Below are 24317 nucleotides of genomic sequence, written 5' to 3' on the forward strand. Positions count from 1 at the left end.
TAGATGTCTGGCTGGTGTTAAATTAACACCGGTGTTTGCAGTGTAGGGTGTTATACTAGAACCAGTTGGTGTCTCTATGGAACCAAACCCTGGCTTGTAAAAATGACACCATGGAGATTAAACACCATAGAATGTAAAAATAATAACATAAATGCGTTTTGGTAACACCCATTATAGGTACAGAACTAACACCAAATATCTGACCTCGGAGTAAAATGACTGGTGTCATAAATGCACATAAATCAACATTGCAATTTTGGTGTGTGGCATAGTGAGAAATGAATGAATTCTGGAGAAAAGAATAGAAGCAGGTTTTTATTAAGTTCAGTATCATGTCTAAATGTTTTCTCGTTTTACGAAGGTGACTTGACGGGGTCCACGGATCTTGTGCCCTTGACTTAATTTCGACCTCCCGCCAAAACTGACTTGAAAAGATCAATGATCATCCCCGTTCAAATGAATTATTCGAGTTGACAATAACCAGAGACCCGTTTCATAGAGAGTTATAATGATTCATAGATAATCCACGCATCCAAAAGCGCACTTGACTTCAAAAAATTTGATTTAGTCTTACTCAAGTATCAGTAATGAAGTAACTTTTTTTTAAATGTATTATGTATTTGGTAATATCCTCTCATGCTGAATTTGTTTGTTCATTTGTTTCTCTTATACATCTTCAGATACCTGAAGAAATCCCAAAGGCCGAAAGCTCGAAATTAAGCCGTCATCGGGAAAACGGCGCCTATGTCTTAGCTTGCTTCTGTGTGTATGGGGCCGTGTCAACATAATAGGCAGGCACAGACTCTGATTGAAACTTTGATCAACAAGTGTGTCTCCACACAAAGACTATCCATACAAAACTTGCTGTGAGCAAGAGGGCCTTCAGGACACAAGGCATTAGTAGGCTGCAATTCAGACCCTTTACTCGAGTGAAGGGTTTGCACAATAGACAAGTATCAACACAACTCCTACTCGCGCAGGCAAAAGGAATAAGTGTGAAGCTTTGTGCGCACATGACATTTTGGAGTACGTTAAGCGTTTCCGGTGGCCTGAAAAAAGCGCGTTGTTGCTCTATCCATTTTTTTTAATCGATGGTAAAATTTGATTGTATTTTCCAACATTTCAAATTATGCCCAAGATTTAACAGATTACCATTACCTGTTTCTCCATCCGTAGCATCCTGAAAAGAGAATAATGAAAGGGAAAAATGCCATTATATTCTTAACATGGAATAAATTACATAAATGTCTATAATCCCTTAATGATTAAATTTCATCACTTAGAAAATGCTCCCAAATCAGTTATTGTTAAAAAAAAGAGACGGAGACGCTACAAATGGGTGAACATTCGACAAAGCTTTGTTTGGCAGAGAATCCTCGCTTACCCCAGACTTTTTGTTTGAAAAAATCCATACATGCTGCAAATACCATGAAGTATTCTTTTCACTTGTGTAATCGAAAAGGGAAAACCCCTAATGCTGTTTTGCATCACTCTATTGAACAAAGAACAATAAAATGGGGGTAAAAGTTACAAGACAGATACACATTGGAAAACAAATAGGAAGAGCAAGGATTGTTAGTGACAATTCGTGGGTGATGAGGAGCACCACTAAGATTTTCCAGGGGGGAGGGGTCACCCTCTGGACAATAGGCTGGTTTGCTTCATTACACCCCCCCCCCTTTTTTGCTTCTTATTTTTTCAGACCAAAATCATCTTCATTTGGGAGTGTAAGCATTTTAATGTATTATTTGTTTATTTATTAATTCTTCTAATACAGTAACTTCTCAGAACAAACCAATGCTTCCTCCAAAAATAAAATCCCAGTCCCCTGTGAGAATTCCCTGGTAAGAGAGAGTCTAGGACATGGCCACATCACTGGATTTGGCCGAAGGATGGGGTTCCCCTTCCATAGGAGGCAGAAACGGGGGAGGGGGCAGGGGGACACGTCCCCCTAAATTTTAGGAGGGGACGCCCCCCCCCCCCCAACAAAAAAAAGGAAGGAAGAAAAGGAGAAAGAAAGAATTAAAGAAAGAAAAGAAGAGGAAAACGAGTAAACAACTGAACAGCTGAAACAGTCAAGGAAATGTTAAAACCTTTATAGTATAGTAAAAAATGACAGTTTTTACTATGGAAAATACACAAATTTTACTCTCTCCCTGTGCGTTTTTGTTCAGAAAAACATGACAGCCGACAAAAAAGTCGTTTTCGCATCACGAAGAAGAAAATATATTTAAAAAAAAGAGAAAAGAGCAAGATAAGAAGAAAAAGAATATGGGGAGGGGATAACTGGAAAATGAAAAAAAGATATCGGTTTTGTACATAAAACAAAAAATTCCGCTCACACTTCGCGCTCGCATTCCCTGATACAGTAATCTGCTCATTAGGACACCATGCAGCTTATGATATGCCAATCCAATTCTAAAGTCAATATGCACAACTTATTTCGCTATTCGAGTTTCTATTACATTCTGTTCATGCTTATACAAAAGTACTGAATATAAAAAAATAGCTAGCGCTACGCGCTGGCATTATTTCACAGGCAAAGGTAGAGAGATACGTATTCTGTTCATGTATTACATAAAAAATAATTCAAATGTTACCATTTTAAGTCAGTATATCATATATTTTCATCACGCTCCTCGCACCAATTGTTTAGTAAGTAAACATGAGCATTTGTAAACTTAAGATTTTCATTACAGATCGAGCATGCGATCTTAAACACACAGGAGTAATGCCGAAAATTTGTTTACAAATAATTTATTTAAATTATTTGTAATTTATTTAAATTATAATTTTCTCCTATTAAAAGTCTCTTTATTTACTATCTATTGTCCACGGCGGACTGCATTTGCATACTAATGAGTCACAAAGAAGAGAATCGAGGGTAATTGAATTCCAGTTCATCGTGATTTAGCTTTGAACTAGAATAGCCTGGTGGCTAACTAATACCTTCGTCACATTTGCTCTACGGCGGCCGTACAGCGAGTCGAAAACAGCCGTTTTAACATTTTTTGTACCAGCTACATATAGGTGGTTTGAATAAAAATGAATAAAACGACTGTTTTCGACTCGCCGTACGGCCGCCGTAGAACAAATGTGACCAAGTCGCTGCCCGGAAAGCAGCAGATGGCAGGTTCAAATCCATGCACTGGTTCCATTTTTTTCTGACTTATGATTTTCATTACAGATCGATCTTAAACATATAGGAGTAATGCCGAAAATTTGTTTTCAAATTATAATCTCCCCCTACTAATTGCCTCTTTTACCATCCTTTCATCGTTTTCAAAGAGTGCTTTAGAATCCGAGGTTTTAGGTCAGAATATCATTTTTTTTCAGCTCGCGCTTCGCGTTCGCATCAATTGTTTAGACAGACCATCACCAGTTTATGGTCACAATAAGTGTATTGGAATTTTTAAGGTCTGGTTCGGAATATCAAAAATGTCCAGCTTGCGCTTCACTCTCGCATAATGTTTAATTAGATGGCCATTCTGTTCATGATTACCAAAAGTACTCAGAATGGCCCAATTGTAGGTCATATAGCCAAAAAAAATTCAGCTTCGCGCTCGCATCAATTGTTTAGATAGATACCCATCCTCTTCATGATTACCAAAAGTGTTTCGAATGTAAACAATTTTAGCAAACCTGCTTAGAATGTCCAGTTTGGGGTTGGAATTAACGCAAATTGTTAATTCAGATGCACATCCTACTCATGATGACCAAAAGTGTTTAGAATGTAACAATTTAAGGTCGGAAAATCAATGTTTTTAGCTCGGGCTTCGCGATTTCATCAATTGATTGGATAGATACCCATCCCGTTCATTGTAACAAAAAGTGCTTTAGAATATCAAACTTTTGGCCGGATCTATTTGTAAAAAAAAAAATCAGCTCGCACTACGCGCTCGCATGAAATGTGCTTAGAATGTCTAAATTTCAGGTCAGAGTATCAAAAATGTCCAAATCAATTGTTAAGATAGATACACATCCTGCTTGATGACTGAAAGTGCTCAGAATGTTAAAATTTTAGGTCAAGTTATCAAAAATTTTCAGCTCGCGCTTCGCGCGCACATACAAGGTTTATTTATATATTATCCTGTCAATTATTCATGTGTATGGGGGCGCCATTTTTCGAAAAAGTACACAATTGCACCAAAATCAGGTAGGGCCCACGACCACGGGGTGCAAAATCCTGTAAATGCGCCTGCATTGTTAGATATCTCATCAATTGTTAGATGTACTTACAGATTTTAGTGTAGACTACCGCGTAAACAAAAAAATATATTCAACAACATTTAGCGGCCAACTCGGAAAATACGGGTGAAATTTTTTTCCGCCCCCCCAAATTTTTTTTTATGCTTCCACCGCTAATGTCCCTTTCACACGATTCAGCGCGACATCACCAACCCTTTTGAGTATAAGCCAAAGCATAATACTTATTGTTTGCAAAATGAACATTACTTTTTAAATTTGAAAACATTTCAACTCCTACCGATGCATTTAGGAATAAAAAAAAAAATTATTAATTTAAAATAGGATACAGAAACTTATATACCCCCCCCTCTCTCTAAATCAATTCCCCTCTTTATCTAACCTTTAAATGTCATAGATTTGAATTCAAACCTAAGGGTTTGAATTCAGTCGTTTAGAATGAAATCTCAGGATTCAGAAACAAGATCTTGAATGGTCGCTATTCTCAGACGATATCGATTTCTTTAAATCCACATAATTTAGAGTCTATATCATTACATTGCAAAAACATATTTCCATCAAAAAACATATTACCATGTCGTTAGAATTCTGCAGTTTAATCGAGTTTACAATTCAGAAATTGAATTGAATTGAAGGTTTTATTATCATTTCATCGCAGCCAGTGGCTGAACTGAGAAAGATTTTCAAAGTAAAAATATGATATATAAACATAAACAGTGAAATGTTTGATGTAAATCATAACCGCAACAACATTGAAAATAAACAAAAAAATTTTTGAAAGAAATGTCCAATAACCAATTAATATTCCAGTAAAATTTTGAGACATGATAAACCAATGAGTATAAACTTTTATATAGTTTTACTTGAAGTTGAAATTGTTGGTATAAATAACAAACTATGGGCATATGCCTTATCCGTATGTATTCTATCTATCAACGATCACCGTCATTTTATTTATGCATTAGTCCATTATTGAGTAAACTTGTAGCCGGCCTGTAAAATCTTTCCCATTATTGTTCGATATGCACAAAATGCAATCCTAGTATTATGAAATATATTCTGCCCTATTCATTCTATTCAATTTTGCTTGCCTGTTCGGGCATGGTGACGCATGGTTTGAGTTTGGGGTTTTAACACAAATTGCTGGTGTTCCCATAACGCATTTCCCTTTTTAATAAAGGTTGTTTACGATTTGGACTTCAAAGTTATACATGTAGTAGTTTAAACAAGTGTTTAAAATCTTAAACAAATTTTATTTTGAATATTTAATTGTCAATAAATTAAGAATGGCTGTTTAAACTTTTGAACAACTACTGTATCCTCGATACCACTGTGAGGCTCATAGTAAACAGAGTGGTATAGAATTTTAAACAGCTTTTTTTTATTGTGTAGACAAATAATGGTTTCTCCTCAAATTACGCTGAAATATATATAACATAATAACATGTCCATTTAGATAGCGCAGTGACTATGTGCATTATACTCAAATGCGCTTTGATACTTGGTATCATATATTATTATTACCCCGGCTGTAGCTGAACCGCAATATTAATAGGCGCTAAAGCGTTCAAGGAATAAATCCTACCGGGTACCCATTCACCTCACCTGGGTCGAGTGCAGCACAATGTGGATTTAATTTTTTTGCCGAAGGAAATTATGCCATGGCTGGGATTGAACCCACGACCCTCTGTTTCAAAGTCCGGAGACTTATCTACTGGGCCACAACGCACCAATTAATCTTAATATCGCGTACATTCGATTTCTTTCGGAATCGGCGATACCGTTTTGTTTACCTTGTAATCTAACCCAAGGTTTCCAATGGGCCAATATCGTTTCCGAAATTTAGCATAATAAAAAATAGGGTGTAATTCTACGAGCGCCCACGGTGACATGACATTCTTATTATTTTCATCAATCGTTCCCACGACTTGTTGAAAGACAAGTCCACCCCCATCAAAAAGTTGATTTGAATAAAGAGAGAAAAATCCAACAAGCACAACACTGAAAATTTCATCAGAGAAAATCGGATGTAAAATAAGAAAGTTATGACATTTTAAAGTTTCGCGTAATTTTCATAAAACAGTTATATGCACATCCTGGTCGGTATGCAAATGAGGAGACTGATGATGTCATCCACTCACTATATATCGTTTATATTTTATTATATGAAATATGAAATGTTCTAATTTTCTCCTCGTTGCCAAGTGAAACAATTAATGATTCCTCCCTGTACTGGGAATTAACATTGTTTAGTACTATATGGTTCAGTCAAGTTGGTCGTTATTATCAAATCTGTAAAAAAAAAATAGATATTGTATAATTCAAACAATAAAAAAAAAATAGTGAGTGAGGGACATCATCGTCTGTTTGATTTTCGTGTCACTGAGTTGTGCAAATGCACTGTTTTGTGAAAAAAAGTGAAACTTTAAAATGTCATAACTTTCTTATTTTACATCCGATTTTGATGAAATCTTCCGCGTTATACTAGTTTGATTTTCCTCTATATACTTATTCAAACAAATTTTTCCTGGGGTGGACTTGTCCTTTAATCGTCTCCACGAGTTTCTATTTCGTTCCTTCGATTTATTAACACGTTCCAAGCACTATAGAGTATCCAACAGAAGTGAGTACACCTGGCCCTTGATGGGGTGATATTGCAAACTTTTCAAACATTGTTGTATTTGCATTGTTATCATTGTAGGTCGATGGTGTTATAATATAAAAACTCTTTGGATATTCAATTGCAGAATCTGAAATATAATCGATGTATTAGAAAATAGTACGTAGCACCAAATGCGAGTACACTGTGCTGTCTAAACTGACAGTCGTGTTTGTCTGACATTCAATCGTGGCTTGTTGATAATGAATTGAAATAAAGTTCTCGTAAAACAGAGTACTTTGTTGCTGCATCTCCTGCACACCTTAATCGGCTCCTTAACCTTTCTTTTTCTTTTAATGACATATATATTCCATTATCTTCAACCATTGAGGATTTTGGAGTTGTTTTTGTATTGAAATGAAAATGACCGAACAAATAACATACTTTTGTCGCACTCTCAACTGGCAAATATATAATCTCAATCGCATTAGCAGTTTTCTGGATAAGAACATGTGTCATAATGTCGTTAGGGCTCTTGTGCTCTCCAGGCTGGACTATGGTGGTTGCTTGCTGGGGGTATTGGGTATTAGTAAACAGGATTTTGGAAGACTTCAACGCCTTCAGAATAAATGTGCACGATTAATCTGTCAAAAACCAAAATGCTACCCCTCTTCTAAATGAACTACATTGGCTACCTGTTTCTGATAGAATACATTATCAAATACTTGTTCAAACCTATAAGTCTCTGTCAACCACACTACCTTGTTTCATTTCTTCATCATTTCAGCAACAAAGATCAACATACTCTTCGTTCTGCAGCTGCTCCTTCCTATTTCATTCCAAAATCCAGAAAACAGGCCGGTTTCAACTCCTTTCAATCTCTTGCCCCCCGTCTTTGGAACAAACTCCCTTCATTTCTTCGAAACCTCTCTTCTCTTAACCTCTTCAAAAAACATCTCAAAACACACTTATATAACCATAAACCTTAACTTGTCTTATGCAATCAACAGCGCTTTGTATCATTTGAAAATTATTATCAAATCAGGATTAATGACATAATCGAATATTTGCGAAAATGAAATGTACGTAATTCTAAAAAAGAGGTTGTTTCAAATTAGCGTTTACGAGAAACAGAAAAGAAATGTTGTTTGCACTTGTACTTAAAATTTGATTTATTTTTTACGGTCCTAATTTTAAAGTTTGTCCTATGTTTGTACTTACCCGATATGACACCATCAACAAGACGAAGTAAATGGAAAGAAAACGAGCCATATTCTAAGGTATTCCATAACACTTTTCAGCCGACTAAAAAGTGCCTATTATGACAAGTACATGTGAGTGCAAGATCATTTTGCATAGTACGTGAATGCTATCTGTTCAATCAACTGGAACTCGCAAAAAATGAAATAAAAACCATGGGAGAATATTCAATGGCACGAACCTTCTGCATTCAGTGCATCCGATTCGGATGAAGTATTTTCCCCTTTTTCCCTCTCCATTTTATTGATTATTGGATTTATGTCTGTTTTCCTTCAGTCATACGAGAACATGTAGATATGCTTTCTAATCTGCTGGATACAAGTTGTCAGGCTGCCGTTAAATGACAAAAGTCCATCCCATCAAAAAGTTGTTTTGAATGAAAAGAGAATAATCCAACAAGCATAACTCTGAAAATATCATCAAAATCGGAGGTAAAATAAGAAAGTCATGACATTTTAAAGTTTCGCTTGTTTTGCACAAAAAAGTTATGTACACAACTCGGTGATATGCAAATGAGAGAGTCGATGATGTTCCCCACTCACTATATCTTTTGCTTTTTATTGTTGGAATTATACGATTTTTTTTGCAGATTTGGCAATAAGGAATATCTTGTTTAACCACAAAATGTTAAATAATGGTAATCCACATATTCAGGGAGGAATAAATCTTTTCTTCACATGATAATGAGGGAAAATAAATCAAGTAATGCAGTGAGATTCGAACGCACTGCCAACTTATTATGAGCAGAGTCAAAAACATTAGATTGGTATGTGAAATTCAGTAACAAAAATTCAAGTGGTGCCATTTTTTTATTTTACAACCTAACGTGATGAAATTTCAGTGATGTGCTTGTTTAGTTTTTGTCCTTAAGTTAACATTTTTTTTCTGGGGTGGACTAGCCCTTTATTTTTTTTCAGTTCTTGGCATCTTTTGTTTAAGTTTAATAGAACGTGAAAATTAAGTCTTTTAGAATCTCTGTTGCAATTTTCCAAACCATTATCTAAATTCATCATGTTCAGTGGAATGTAACATAGGCCCACAACGGCGACGGAACGGGTTTAAAAAGGAAGAAGTGAACATGCGCGAAATCGAAAACGGATGTTGATTTGATGTACTTTGTGCACGTCAACTGATATGATGGGGATGGAACCCCCCCCCCCCCCACCTACCCTCCCCATAGGCAATACGATTTGTAATTGGTTTTCAATATCCAAACTGATCATCTCCTGACCTCGATATTGCAAAGTTTTACCAAATCTTTTACTTGTTGAAACTCTTTGAATGAATCAATGGTTGAATAGTCAGTTGGAACATGGACCTATAGGTCCATGGTTGGAAGAATTAATAAATAATTGAATAAAGCTGTAAGTCTACAGGCACAGACCCTGATTGAAACTTCGATCAACAAGCCCGGGGACACTTCCATTGACGAATGGATAACATGCGCGACCCCAAAAACACGTAAAGACGATCTCGTTTGATGCATTTTCAGACCATGGAAAATACTTGTTTAGGGTGCTTTTCGGAACCCCACGTTCATTCATTGTATCCACTCGCCAATGGAAGTGACTCCATTCAACAAGTGGGTCTTCACACTAAGACTAGCACATATAAAAGTTGCTGGCCTGAGCGAGATCGAGGGCCTTCAGCAAACAAGTTCCTGCAGTGGCGTAGCTACGGGGTGGGGGATGGCCATTGGCGGCGGAAGCCAAAAAATTTAGGGGGCGTCCACCTGAAATTTTGGGATGGACACATGTAAAAAATTGGACAAGCGCCCCAAAAATTTTTGACAAGCAAAAAAAAAAAACAAAAAAAAAGGTCATCAACCTTAATTTTAGGGGGGGGGACAACACACTTTTCAGGGGGGCCACGTGAATTTAGGGGGGGACGCAGGAAAAAAAAATTGACAAGCAAAAAAAAAAGGGGGGACCGTAAGGGGGGACACGTCTCCCCGTCCCCCCCCGCTTCCGCCGCCTATAGGGGTTGGAAGGGGCTTGGGGGCACGTGCCCCCCCCTCTGACATTTGGTGTGCCCCTAAGGTGCCCCCCTGACAAAATGGCAGAGCAAAAAAAGGGAGAAAGAAGACAAGAAAAAAGGAAAAGAAGACAGAAGAAAAAAAAAGGAAGAGGAAAATAAGAGGAAGGCGAGTGAATGAAATAATGTGAGTGGAAGACTTGCAAAGAAAAAAAAGAGGAAAATAAGAGGAAGGCGAGTGAATGAAATAATGTGAGTGGAACACTTGCAAAGAAAAAACAAATCTTTCATATTACTATATAAAATTTTTGCATGCACTTCGCGCTAGAATTGCCTGTTCGATGAGATTCATATCTCGCTCAATAGGCTGATATGGAGCAAGTTTTGAAGTCAATATACAAAACATATTTTAGCTCGGACATCGAGCTTTCATTATTTTTTTTTCATTTACAAATTTAAGTGCTCTGTAAAATGTCCGTTTTATGGTCTACATATCAGCATTTTACGCTCACACTGCGTGGTCACATTGTTTGATTTGCCAAGTTCATATTGTCTACGTGTATTCCATAATGTTCCATTAAACAAATGTATTCAGAATGCCCAGATTCTAGGTATAAATCTAAAACATGCGCGATAGCCTACATGTTCTTTATTTAAAATGTACTTAAATTATCCAGTTTCACATCAGAATATCAATTATTGTCTACTCACGCCTCACGATCGCACTGATACCCAATTAACTATATCCTATTTATGATTTACAAAATATGAATAGAGTGTCCCACTTTTAGATCTAAGATCTTAATTTTCCTCCTCGCATCAATTGTTTAGTCACATACCTATCCCATTCATTAATACAAAAAGTGCTTAGAATGACCTTTTTTTAGGTCGGAATGTCAAAAATATTTGCTCGCGCTTCGCGTTCGCATTATTGAAATATATATCGTCTTCGTGGGTAACTGTAAGCAGTCCTTAACAGGTCCATTTTCGATAATGCTAGAACAGTTCGCAGTAACCATCTAGTAACATACGAATCTTGTTCAGGATCACCTATAACATTGACCAGTATATGAAATTTTCAGGGCAAAATACATGAAGTAATAAAAAATAAAAAAAATCGCTCGCGCTTTTTACAAGGCTTATGAGATTATATCAGGTTATGCTGTTTATAAGAATAAAACTAAGAAGTGACTGATCGAGGAAAATATAGGTGAAGATAATTTCGGGCCCCGTCCCCAATTGGCGAAAGTCGGATCCGCCCTTGCGACACATACACACACCGAAAAAAATGGTGCCCCCCTGAAAAAGCAAGGACTCCCAGTGCCCCCCCCCCCTCAGGAAAAAAATCCTAGCTACGCCACTGACATTCAGACCCCTTACTCGAGTACAGGGTTTGCACAGCACAGCAGACTACTAGTATACAAACCGTGGGACTCCGTCTAACAAATCGGAAAAGGTTATATAGCGCCATCTTGAAAAGAAGACCTGAGTGGTTCTTGTAACACTGTACAGGTTAATAGCGATCGTAAGTTTCATTTTCAAAATTGAATGTACATTGTAGTTAATGCAATCAATCGTAAAAAAAATATTCTCCGATGATTGCTAAGCTTTGAGTAATGTGCCCAGAGATGATCTCGTACATGATTATTTCATTAGTGTAAATTTGCTACATGAATTTTGCTTATTTTGCTAATTTTTGCCACCTAATGATTCTACGTTTCATTGTTACTTTCTTTTTATAGTGAGCCGAAGTCATAAATGCAGTTCCTTGAGTACGTCGCAGCCATAGAGATATATACTAACAACGTAATAGCGTAATTTACATCTCTATGGTCGAAACTCACGAAGGTGGCGGCTGGAGAAATTGAAGAGCGCCATCACATTCAACTCCAATCACTGGTGTAGGGCCCTAATGGCAAAGCCAGAGGTCAAAAAGACAAGATTTTATGGAAATATAAGTTAACTTCTCATCGTTACGCTCCCCTGCAAAAAAAAATCACCACTTTACTGCAATCTTACTTTATACCGTTAAGAAGGCTAAAGGCGTCAATATTAAATTGTAAATTATCTTATATGGTCTCTACATTCCCTGAAACTTGCATTTTTTTCGGATATGGCGTCACTGACATCTACACTGGTTGATATTCTCATTTCCCTAACCTTGAATTTGCATTTTTTATGTGCAAAATATATTTGCATGGTCTATATACCCTTACTATTGCACGGGCCTGAAATATCGGGCTAACAGGTGTTTGGGTGTTTCGTCGGCCCTGCGGATTGAAAATTGAAAAGGCGTCAATAAAACCATAGAATAAGCTTAGATCTGTATTATTGCAAGTGATTCGAGAATCTATCAGCCTAAGACAATAAAATCCGGGTCAGCAACTTGAAAGTCCCGAAATAGACTTGTCATTTGTTCCTCATTCATCGTTTCCATGTATTATTTTTTTATCATTATTTTTAGATTGAATATTTAGTGTAAACATTGTTTGGATTTGAAACTACATGTATATCAAACTGAAATAACATTTGAATTTAATCGAATTGAAATATTTTCAAAGGCAGCGTTGGCATATCCTTTCCAAAGGAGGGCCCCCATGTCAAACCGAATTTGAATTACTGATGGGGATACTCTCTAAAATGAAAAGAGAAATCAATTAATGAAATTGTCAACAGTTTTCTCCTGAAAATGAATGTTTTCCTTTTAAAAGCAGACTTGAATTATTCAAGAAAAAACAGTCACCATCCCAATGCTCCCTAAAGTGTTGCAAAGTGCAAATAAAGGTTTTCAACACCTCTTAACATAATCGTCAATAACTGGGCATTTCCGTTTGTAAGAGTATATACCAGTATTCAATAGTATCGATTCATTCATTTCAATGGCATAATGGCACAGAAAGGGGTATGTTTGCACACAACTAAATTTCTGGCATAAGTGTGGAGTAAATAGTTGATTTGCACGAGTCTTTTTGCCGACATGTCTAAAAAAAAAGCTTCATGATTTTAAGGATATTATTTTCAACTGGAAAAAAGGGGTTTATATACTGCTTATACTGGCAAGTTTGTGTCATTTGCGAAGTGTAAGACTTAGAATAACCTATCAAGAATACAAAACATTGACATCAAGTCAATTATACTTGTCAAAGAAATCTCATCTTCTTTTGAGCAGTTTTGATCAGGGGTTTGTATGTAATTCTGTTTCATTTAAGTCTGTGCTCATATTGAAATAAGGAAGAAGTAGAAGAAAGAAGTGTTTCCAATGTCCATTTTCTTGTCTTCTTTTTTTTTACTATCAGCGAAGTATGTTTTCAGACAAAAACCCCTGTCAATCGTAAAAAACGTCAATATTACTTTGGAGGCGGAACACAACTCCCGAAAAGCATATGACGTATTTAATCTATTTTCGAACAAAACGACGTTTGTGAAGCATCAATCGTGCGGATTTTATAAGCTATTTTCTCCTTCGTTGCACTTTGGTAATAAGACCTTTCTGCCATTAACATGGTTAAAGACGCACAGATCTCGACACCACACATTCTAGACGAGCTTTTCACGACGATTTATCCAAGACGAGTAGGTGGTTTCTTTACAATCTGGCAAAGTTAATGGTTTATCTAAACCATAAACGACGACCACACTGAGATAAGTTTCAAGATAATTAGAATTTTCCTGGATTTCTGCATATATTGTGTGCATGCCATCTGAGTGAGCTTTTTCTTCTTCTTGTCGGGTCACAAGACCTGTCCAGTGGAGGGTGCAGGATCTGGCTTTGGGGTTAAGTGAGCTGAAATATCGCCTTATTTTGTTTGAGAGAAATTAACTCGTCTGCGAATCTGTAACCATGTATTTTCAAATCAAACGCATAGATCGAAATTGACGGATATGACGGACTCAAAACTTACTACCATCATGGCCAGAAGGGGTAGAGTCCAAGATAAACAATGATGTGGATAACTTTGGAATATACAGACAAAAGTAATGATTAAGTTATGGAGATTCAGATATGTCTGCATAGGATAATGCTCTAATATTGTATGTTTATTACGGAAAATACAAAACCTGTTTACAACTCAGTACGTCTATCATCTCCAGTTGGTAAGTGTTTTAATAATATTTTAGTGTCAAATATCGTTAAAATTCTTTTTTTTGTTCAAAAGGCTGCTGTGTCCGTTTCGTCTTGTCCAAGTTTAAGTTCGTATTGTTAAACAAAGTATTCATTTATCTCTTTATCGATATCCCAAGCTTGTGTGTGCCATACACAATATTGTATGTGTATACTCGAATGTTATATAATGACAAATTCACCTTGTTTATCCCATAATTACGTTGCTCACCTATTTTAGAAACGTTGAGTAGGGTCATCGTTCTCATTTGTCAATTTCACATGCATTATTTTGTATGTATATGTTCTTTTGACGGAAATAAATTCAATCAATCTCTCACTCAGGTATTTTTGGAAATCAAAAACTTTAATTGAATAATCTCGAGCATTTATAACATTCCATGAAAATATGTATTTGTCGGTGATACAATTTCCTAAAAAATTGTTCTATAACCAATGTAGGCATAATCATTCATCTTTTTTAATCGATAAACCTGGGGCCTCTCCGGCCAGAACGGGCCAATGATCTCTTTATGTATTTGTTTGCTATTTTATCAAGGTCTTGAACCTTAATGAAGTAATGACTTAACAACAACAACATAATTCTCCACTGAAATGACGTTTGAATTCCAAGTTGGAAACGGTTTTGTATATGAATACATCAAAGCTTTGGGGAGCTACAACGATTCAAATGAATGCAAAAGATATGACTTTACATGATTATTTTATTTTATAGTTATTTAACTAGTCATTTTATCCGAATAAAAGATCAAAAACTTATAACAATAGACAATGATATCAAATAATAATGAAAATGAATGATTTATTCTTCCGGAGCACAAGTAAATTTAGTTCCGAAACTGCTCTAGTAGCAATGTCTGAAAATGTAATAAGAAATAAAAATTAGAACATCGTCAGGTTTGTCAGTTATCATGATTATGTCCATAAAATAATCACGATAGCATACGACGCCATTTGATTAATATTTCAGAATATGTTCCAAATTTGGTTTACGAATCATGAAGATTGCATACTAATGGAATATCATTTTTAAAATAAATTATTCTCCACGAAAATCTTTGTCAGTAAACAAACTTAATAGTCAAAGAACTGTTGCCAAAACAACTTTTTAGACTGACCATAATAATGCACTGGATTGCTTTTTAATGCCTCTTACATGTCTTACGACATGTACGAGATGTGATATGAAAAGGCTGGGACAAATGCCTTTAAGTGTTAAGACGGAATTACTAATAGATGGATAAAGGGGGACAATTGTGTTTCTCGGTACACAATTCTTTTCATGGAGTGTTGATGATGGGGGGGGGGGGGGGCTCGGGGGCATGGGCACCCAAGAAAGGCAGTAAAAAGGAAGACTAAAGGAAAAAGACAGATAAGGCGAATATATGACTTGTTTTCTGATCAAAATCCATGAGAAATGTAAATGAGTGTACTACCTATTATAGAGGTCATTTTCTTAAAATTTTCCCCATACGTAATATCTGGCCCATTCAAAAATTCAGACATTGCACCATCGGTTATCATTTAGTCACAGTTCACAGTTACACAACAAAAAACTGTGGTTTAAACGGTGTACACAGAGGACCACAGCAGTTATTTTACCCAGGTGTTAAATTGGGTGTTAGTTTAACACATACCTACTATTACAACTCCTTGGTAGTTACATTTACACACTTTGGTGTTATGTTCAATCTCTAGAGTGTTATTTTAACACCTCAGGGTAAGGTCCTTTAGAGACAGCAATGTCAGTTTTAAAAATTAAAAATATTTGTGTGCTTTCAGTATATCAAAATATCTTTGCACACCAGCTCCTGAAGGATGTTTATAAGTCAAGATGAACAAAAAAAATGAAACTCACGCATTATATATAAATATGGGGAAATTGCTCGTAGAATGACGTCCCAAATGAACATTTCAAATTTCAACAACCTTCTTTCTTATGGACTTTCCTCAATGATAATAATAACGTTTTATTTACCCAGGGTAGCCACTTCAGTTAGGAAACTGCTCTACCAGCGGGCCCTGCATAACATAACATGTTATTATTACCCTTCTCCAATCTAAATGCTGAGCGCCTAGCAAGAAGGCAGAAGGTCCCATTTTTATAAGTCTTTGGTAAGACTCGGCCGAGGATCGAACCCACGACCTCCCGTTCATGAGGCGGACGCTCTACCGCTGAGCCACCATGCCCCATTATACTTTTTATTGCTTTCTGGTATTTTTAAACAAACTTTTCTTTAGGGGTAAATTTCCCTTCAAGCAATTGAAGGGACTTATTTATTTTTAATGAACCCAGTCAATTGTCAGTGGATGACCTTATGCCTCAAAATTTTAAAGGATTTTCATTTTACCTGTTTACATCTCAGAAAAAAAGGAAAACGAAAAAAAAAAATTTTCGACGATAAAACAACCTATAGACCGAAAGCTTCAGTCTTTGTATCGTCACTACGCCTTGTTTCGTTGCGGGAGAACAACAAGAGTTTTAAACAGATTTCCTGGCCCGTATTCTGAAGTCGGGTTTAACTTAAACTCAGGTTTAAAGTTGTGGTTTAAGTATGGGCAGCCAATTGTTACATAATCACTAACAGTAGAGATATCAAACTTCAGCTCATGCTCATTCGGCTCTGAAATCATTCATTATTGTGTAGGAAGTATAAATAGATGATTGTCTTTACCATCGATGAATCAGGAAAAGAGCACAGTAAACATAAGAAACATACAACTTAATAAAAATGTTGATACTTTAGGCTTCCCATACTTAAACTACAACTTTAAACCTGAGTTTAAGTTAAACCCGACTTCAGAATACGGGCCAAAGTGTCTAATTTTTAGAGAGGTCTTTCATCATTCTATAAGGAGGAAATTATTTCTTTAAAATTGAAATGCTGTCTTACAGATCTGTAGATTATATTCAAAACACAACTATTTGAAATAATTACTGTCATAAGAAACACCATATGAGAAATTAATACAAGTCAGTCACATCCACGGCTGCTTTAGTAGTACAAGGGCATTGCCAGATCTGGATTATTGTTCTGCTAGGTAATGCCCCTTGTGTCTATTTTACTAGAAACACCCTTGCGCGTAACAGAGTCACCGAGTGAAGGTAGCAGCTTGACCCCGGGTTAGTATAACAAAAAGGTGATGCTAAATCAAAAATAAATAAAATTATTACGTAATGTAAAATATGGTTAGTATATAACCCCTAATGAATGAAAGATGAATAAAAGATAAATAAAACATGTAAACATACATGTATATGTATTACAAATTTTACTAACAGGAACAAACATACATAGATATGCACTGAGATAAACAAAATATGCACAAATATTAACATGCACAAATAGACATACTATTAATGTTAATTTACAAACATAGATAAACATGCACAGACATAATATGCGCAAATTGATAAAAATATACACACATAGACATAAGTATGCACATATAGACATACAGATTCACAAACATACATAAATATGTACAGACATGCACAAATAAGCAATTAATGGATATAGATGGGCCTATCACAGATTAAATATAGATCCGTTCTCAATGAAGCCGGAGCATGCGAAGTAACGATGGCAGCTTTGGTTGACGCAGTCTGCTTTACCAAGGGGGAGGGGGGGGGGGTGTGCAACGACAAAGCAAGAAGGTATAAAGACGGTTGGCGGAGAAGGGACACGGAGGGCGAATCCAGCCGGCAAAAGCGACGGAGTTCGGAAAGGCAGGGCGAAGGCAACCGGCAAAAGTCATGACGAAAACTCGACAGGCAAGGCGCATGCCGCAGGCGAATATGGCAGATGGCATCGGAAGCAGTCGGTAGAGTGCAGAGAGATTAAAAAAATAATTTCTAAGGTTACGATGTAAGTAAGTTATCAACCCTGTAAAGAGAACTGTTTTGATAAAGATACATGTACATAAAAATACAATTTAAATGGTAAATGGAGAAGTGTGGCTGAAGGACTGACACGTCCCTTCTAATCTGCCGCTCTGCTTTGGATGATAAACTCTGAAAACATATAGGCCTATTATTACATTAGCATCATGTTGGCTTCTGGAAGACTGCATAATTGGCACACGAGGAAGAAGGGCAATGAAAACACATCAGGCATGTCATGAAGGTCTATTGAAGACGCCAATAAACACACGGATTTTTAGCCTAATAAAAAGAAGAATCACCAATGTTAGCACGGCCAATGAAAAACCGCAAACATGGCAAATACCAGCTGAAGGTAAAGAAGAAGAGTCATTAAAACGAATCCTGTCGAAAAAGAGATAAATACACCGGGAGATCCGGGAAATGGAATACATTTTTAATTTTTTATAGTTACAAATAATTGAAATATCATCTAAGTACATGCATTTGACAAATACTTTGTATCATCTGTGCCGTTTTTATCTTTTAGAATGAAGGATGAGAAATACAAACACATGTTAGCAGGTTCGCTGGAAAAGCACCAAATAAATAAATTTGCTACATGGGGAGGGGGGGGGGGATATAGTCGATATGAAAAAAAAGGTAAACACAGCAACTGGTCTAACCTTAAAAGAGACAAAAGTACAAGAACAGAAAATGCACTGAATTTCATAGTCAATAATAGCGTAGGCCTATGTTTAAAATGGGACTTTCTGTCTTCGTAATAGCCACTCTGAATTTTGGAAATAAAAGAGGAATAAATGCATATTATGTAAATTGCAAAGCACACCGGAATACCGCCAATAAAATCGAAAGTGTCTACCTGGACAAAAACAAGGTAATTGATATCATACAAAATATTACGATGGTAACAGAATGATATCCAGTAGGTTCATCAGCATTATGCTTGAATGCATCCATCCTGAAAAATAAAATGATTCAGGTCTTGAAATCATCCTGGCAGTGTTTTTGTGCATCGATACCTTTCTCGGTTACAGCGATGGTAATGCCTCCAGAGCTATCATGAATTTAAAAGAAATGACACTGTTAAGCTGACTTAAAATAAAGAATTTGCTAGATAAATATCAAATTCTAGTAATTTTGACCCCACATCGAATATTCCATTCAAATTCATGGAATACACTAAAATATTAATCTGTTAATGGCAATATCGAGACGCTCTATTCAAAATTCAATATTTTCTGGATTCATCTCATTTTGCAGAGTCATGGGAAATTTTATATTCTAATAAAATATATTTCTAATGATTTGTCAAGGGAGAATATTGAATTGACTAAGGTTATTATGGGGTTGTATGACTCCTTATATTAAAGGACAAGTCCACCCCAACAAAAACTTGATTTGAATAAAAAGAGAAAAATTCAACAAGCATAACAGTGAAAATTTCATCAAAATCGGATGTAAAATAAGAGAGTTATGACATTTTAAAGTTTCGCTTCATTTCACAAAACAGTTATATGCACATCTCGGTCGATATGCAAATCTGATGACATCACTCACTTACTATTTCTTTTGCATTTTATAATATGAAATATGAAATATTTTGATTTTCTGGTCATTGTCATGTGAAATGAAGTTTCGTTCCTCCATTAACACGAGGAATTCCATTATTTTAACATTTTGTGCTTCAGGCAAGGAGGTCCTAATCATCAAATTCGTAAAAATTGAAATATTGTATAATTCAAACAATAAAAAACAAAAGAAATCATCGACTCTCTCATTTGGATGTAACTGGCTCGTTCATATAACTATTTTGTTAAAAATAAGCGAAACTTTGAAATGTCCTAACTTTCTTATTTTACATCCGATTTTGATGAAATTTTCAGCATTGTGCTTGTCTGATTTTTCTCTATCGATTCAAATCAACATTTTTGAGGTGGACTTGACCTTTAATGTAAAAACGAGATGTCACATCACTGAAATCATGCTCTGAAAAGGTTCACCTGATTGGCCTGTAGACATGTCATCATTTAAACAGTTACTGTCCTTTGAAAGTGTGATGAAAGGGTGACATGTTGTATGAAAGACAACTGTTTGCTATATGATGAAAGGGCGACATGTTGTAAGAGGCAACTTATTGCTGTATGATGAAAGGGTGACACGATATATGAGAGGCAACTTCTTGCTGTATGTTGAAAGCGCGACATGATGTAAGAGAGGCAACTTCTTGATGTATGATGAAAGGGTGACATGATGTAAGAGAGGCAACTTCTTGATGTATGATGAAAGGGTGACATGATGTAAGAGAGGCAACTTCTTGATGTATGATGAAAGGGTGACATGATGTAAGAGAGGCAACTTCTTGATGTATGATGAAAGGGTGACATGATGTAAGAGAGGCAACTTCTTGATGTATGATGAAAGGGTGACATGATGTAAGAGGCAACTTCTTGATGCATGATGAAAGGGTGACATGATGTATGAGAGGCAACTTCTTGATGTATGATGAAAGGGTGACATGATGTAAGAGAGGCAACTTCTTGTTCATGATGAAAGGGTGACATGATGTAAGAGAGGCAACTTCTTGATGTATGATGAAAGGGTGACATGATGTAAGAGAGGCAACTTCTTGATGTATGATGAAAGGGTGACATGATGTAAGAGGCAACTTCTTGATGCATGATGAAAGGGTGACATGATGTATGAGAGGCAACTTCTTGATGTATGATGAAAGGGTGACATGATGTAAGAGAGGCAACTTCTTGTTTATGATGAAAGGGTGACATGATGTAAGAGAGGCAACTTCTTGATGTATGATGAAAGAGTGATATGATGTAAGAGAGGCAACTTCTTGATGTATGATGAAAGGGTGACATGATGAAGGAGAGGCAACTTCTTGATGTATGATGAAAGGGTGATATGATGTAAGAGAGGCAACTTCTTGATGTATGATGAAAGGGTGACATGATGTAAGAGAGGCAACTTCTTCATGTATGATGAAAGGGTGATATGATGTAAGAGAGGCAACAGGGTGACATGATGTAAGAGAGGCAACTTCTTGATGTATGATGAAAGGGTGATATGATGTAAGAGAGGCAACTTCTTGATGTATGATGAAAGGGTGATATGATGTAAGAGAGGCAACTTCTTGATGTATGATGAAAGGGTGACATGATGTAAGAGAGGCAACTTCTTGTGTATGATGAAAGGGTGACATGATGTAAGAGAGGCAACTTCTTGATGTATGATGAAAGGGTGACATGATGTAAGAGAGGCAACTTCTTGATGTATGATGAAAGGGTGACATGATGTAAGAGAGGCAACTTCTTGATGTATGATGAAAGGGTGACATGATGTAAGAGAGGCAACTTCTTGATGTATGATGAAAGGGTGACATGATGTAAGAGAGGCAACTTCTTGATGTATGATGAAAGGGTGACATGATGTAAGAGAGGCAACTTCTTGATGTATGATGAAAGGGCGACATGATGTAAGAGAGGCAACTTCTTGATGTATGATGAAAGGGCGACATGATGTAAGAGGCAACTTCTTGATGTATGATGAAAGGGTGACATGATGTAAGAGAGGCAACTTCTTGATGTATGATGAAAGGGTGACATGATGTAAGAGAGGCAACTTCTTGATGTATGATGAAAGGGTGACATGATGTAAGAGAGGCAACTTCTTGATGTATGATGAAAGGGTGACATGATGTAAGAGAGGCAACTTCTTGATGTATGATGAAAGGGTGACATGATGTAAGAGAGGCAACTTCTTGATGTATGATGAAAGGGCGACATGATGTAAGAGGCAACTTCTTGCTGTATGATGAAAGGGTGACATGATATGTAAGAGGCAACTTCTTGCTGCATGATGAAAGGGTGACATGATGTAAGAGGCAACTTCTTGATGCATGATGAAAGGGTGACACGATGTAAGAGGAGACTTATTGCTGTATGATGTAAGGACAGCATGATGTACGAGAGGCTACTGCTTGATGTATGATGAAAGGGCGACATGTTTTATGAAAGACAACTTCTTGCTGTATGATGAGAGGGCGACATGTTGTATTAAATACAACATGTGGCTATATGATAAAAGGTGACATATTGTATGAAAGACGACTTGTTGATCTAAGATGACAGGTTGATCTTTGATGACAGGCTGACCTGTTGTATAGGAAGCCGACTTGTTCATCTATGATGAAAGATAAACATGTTGCGTGAAAGGGTAACTTGTTTTATCATGAAAGGGTGACTAGTTTTAGGAAAGGGGAGTCCTTGCTATAAAGTAATCATGAAAGAGTGACTAGTGGTATGAAAGGCGATTTGATGCTGGATGACATGGCGACAGTTGTAAGCCGTACTAAAGGCGAATTGTCATGCTTTTGGCAGAATGATGAAAGGGCGACTAGTGTTGAAAGGTGTCTTGTTGCTATAATGATGAAAGGGCGACATGTACCAGTGGCAGGCGACATGTTTTATGAAAGGCAACTTTTTGCTGTATGATGAAAGGGCGACAAATTGCATAAAGGCAACATGTATGGACATGATGGAAAGCGACTTTTTACTGTATGATGAGGGCGGAATGTTGTCGAGATTGCTACATGTTGCTGATGAAAGGGCGACTATTTGTATGCGAGGCGTCTTGTTGCTGTATGATGAGAGGGCGACTTGTTGCTGTATGATAAAATGGTGATATAATGTATGAAAACCAACTTCTTGCTGTATGATGAAAGGGCGACCTGGGGAGTGTTTCATCAACATTTTCGTCCGACATGTCAGATCTGACATCTTTCCTTAATTTTGATTGGCTGATAAGCAATGTTACTATGGTAACTGTCGGATAAAATGGGACTTGTCGGATAAAACGTCTGACAAGTTCTTTCATGAAACGCTCCCCAGTTGTATAGGAAGCCGACTTATTCATCTATGATGGGAAATATGTTGCGTGAAAGTGTTACTACTTTTGTCATGAAAGGGCGGCATGTTTTATGAAAGAAGACTCCTTGCTATACGATGAATGGGCGATATGTTGTAAGGAATTCTTCTTGCGCTACCTGATGAAAAGGCGACTAGTTGTATGAGAGGCATCTTGCTGCTAGATTATGATGAAAGGGCGATATGTTGTAGGAATTCTTCTTGCTGCTACCTGATCAAAAGGCGACTAATTGTGTAAAAGGCGTCTTGTTCCTCTATGATAAAAGGCGATATGAGAGACTTGTTGCTGTGTGATAATAGGGAGACATGTTTATAAATAAAGGGTGGCACGTTGTATAAAAGGCAACTTGTTGCTGTATAATGAAAGGGCGAGTAGTTGGGCGAGAGGCGTCTTGTTGCTATGATGAATGGGCGACCCGACAGGCGACATGGTGTATGATGAAAGGACAACATGTTGTAGCGAAGGCGATTCCTTGCTGTATGATGAAAGGGCGACATCTTTTATGAAAGAGGACCTGTAGATCTATGATGAAAGGATTGCATGTTGTATAAAAGGCCGACTTGTACAGCTATGACGAAAGGGAGACAAGTTATGTGATAAAAGGGTGACAAAGATGACAGGGCGACATGCTTTATGGAAGGCTACTCCTGGCTTTACGATGAAAGGGCGACTAGTATGAAAGATGATGTTGGATGATGACATGTTGTAGTAAAGGCGACTTTTGCAGTGTTGAAAGGCGTTTTGATACTATATGATGAAAGGGTGACATGTTTATTAAAGGCGACTTCTTGCTATATGATGAAAGGGCGACTAGTTGAATGAGAGGATGATTAGTATGAAAGATGACTTCTTGGTGAATGATGGAAGGGTGGCTTCTTGTATTGAAAGCACCTTGTTGCTGCATAATGATGGATGGGGGACATTTATGAAATTAGACTTGGTGCTTTATGAAGAAAGGGCGGCATATCCGATACTGTAAGATAAAAAGGAGGACGAGTTGTCATGAGTTGTATTAGACGAGTCTTGCTACTATATGTTGAAAGACCCATCCTACAGTATGAGGGGCGTCTTGTTGCAAATGATGGAAGGGCGACATGTCGTGAAAAGCGATGCGTTATATGAAAGACGACTTGTTGCTGTGTGTTGTAGAGATGGCGACTTGCTGCTGTATGATGAAAGGGCGACTAGATGTATATGAGAGTCGTCTTGCTGCTGTATGATGAAAGGGCGACTAGATGTATATGAGAGTCGTCTTCCCGCTGTCTGATGAAAGGGCGACTAGATGTATATGAGAGCCATCTTGCCCTATGATGAAAGGGCGACATGTTGTA

The 24317-nt window shown here is 37.0% G+C and overlaps 2 protein-coding genes across 2 annotated transcripts in view; one reads left to right on the top strand and one right to left on the bottom strand.

Moving 5' to 3' along the window:
- The window catches only part of LOC121409633 (tenascin-R-like), a 17243-nt gene extending 9129 nt beyond the window's left edge, over positions 1-8114 (bottom strand). Inside the window, exons 1-2 of the mRNA XM_041601542.1 lie at positions 8027-8114; positions 1159-1180 (exon numbers count right to left, since the gene is read on the bottom strand). Coding sequence (XP_041457476.1) covers positions 1159-1180; positions 8027-8077 — 73 coding nt within the window. The 5' untranslated portion in view covers positions 8078-8114. The remainder of the gene's footprint in view (positions 1-1158; positions 1181-8026) is intronic.
- A 5937-nt stretch (positions 8115-14051) lies between these two features.
- The window catches only part of LOC121409641, a 54471-nt gene continuing 44205 nt past the window's right edge, over positions 14052-24317 (top strand). The window contains exon 1 of the mRNA XM_041601554.1: positions 14052-14134. The gene's annotated coding sequence lies outside the window, so the exon portion shown is untranslated. The remainder of the gene's footprint in view (positions 14135-24317) is intronic.

Source organism: Lytechinus variegatus, chromosome 1 (genome assembly GCF_018143015.1).
Source record: "Lytechinus variegatus isolate NC3 chromosome 1, Lvar_3.0, whole genome shotgun sequence".
Taxonomy (NCBI): domain Eukaryota; kingdom Metazoa; phylum Echinodermata; class Echinoidea; order Temnopleuroida; family Toxopneustidae; genus Lytechinus; species Lytechinus variegatus.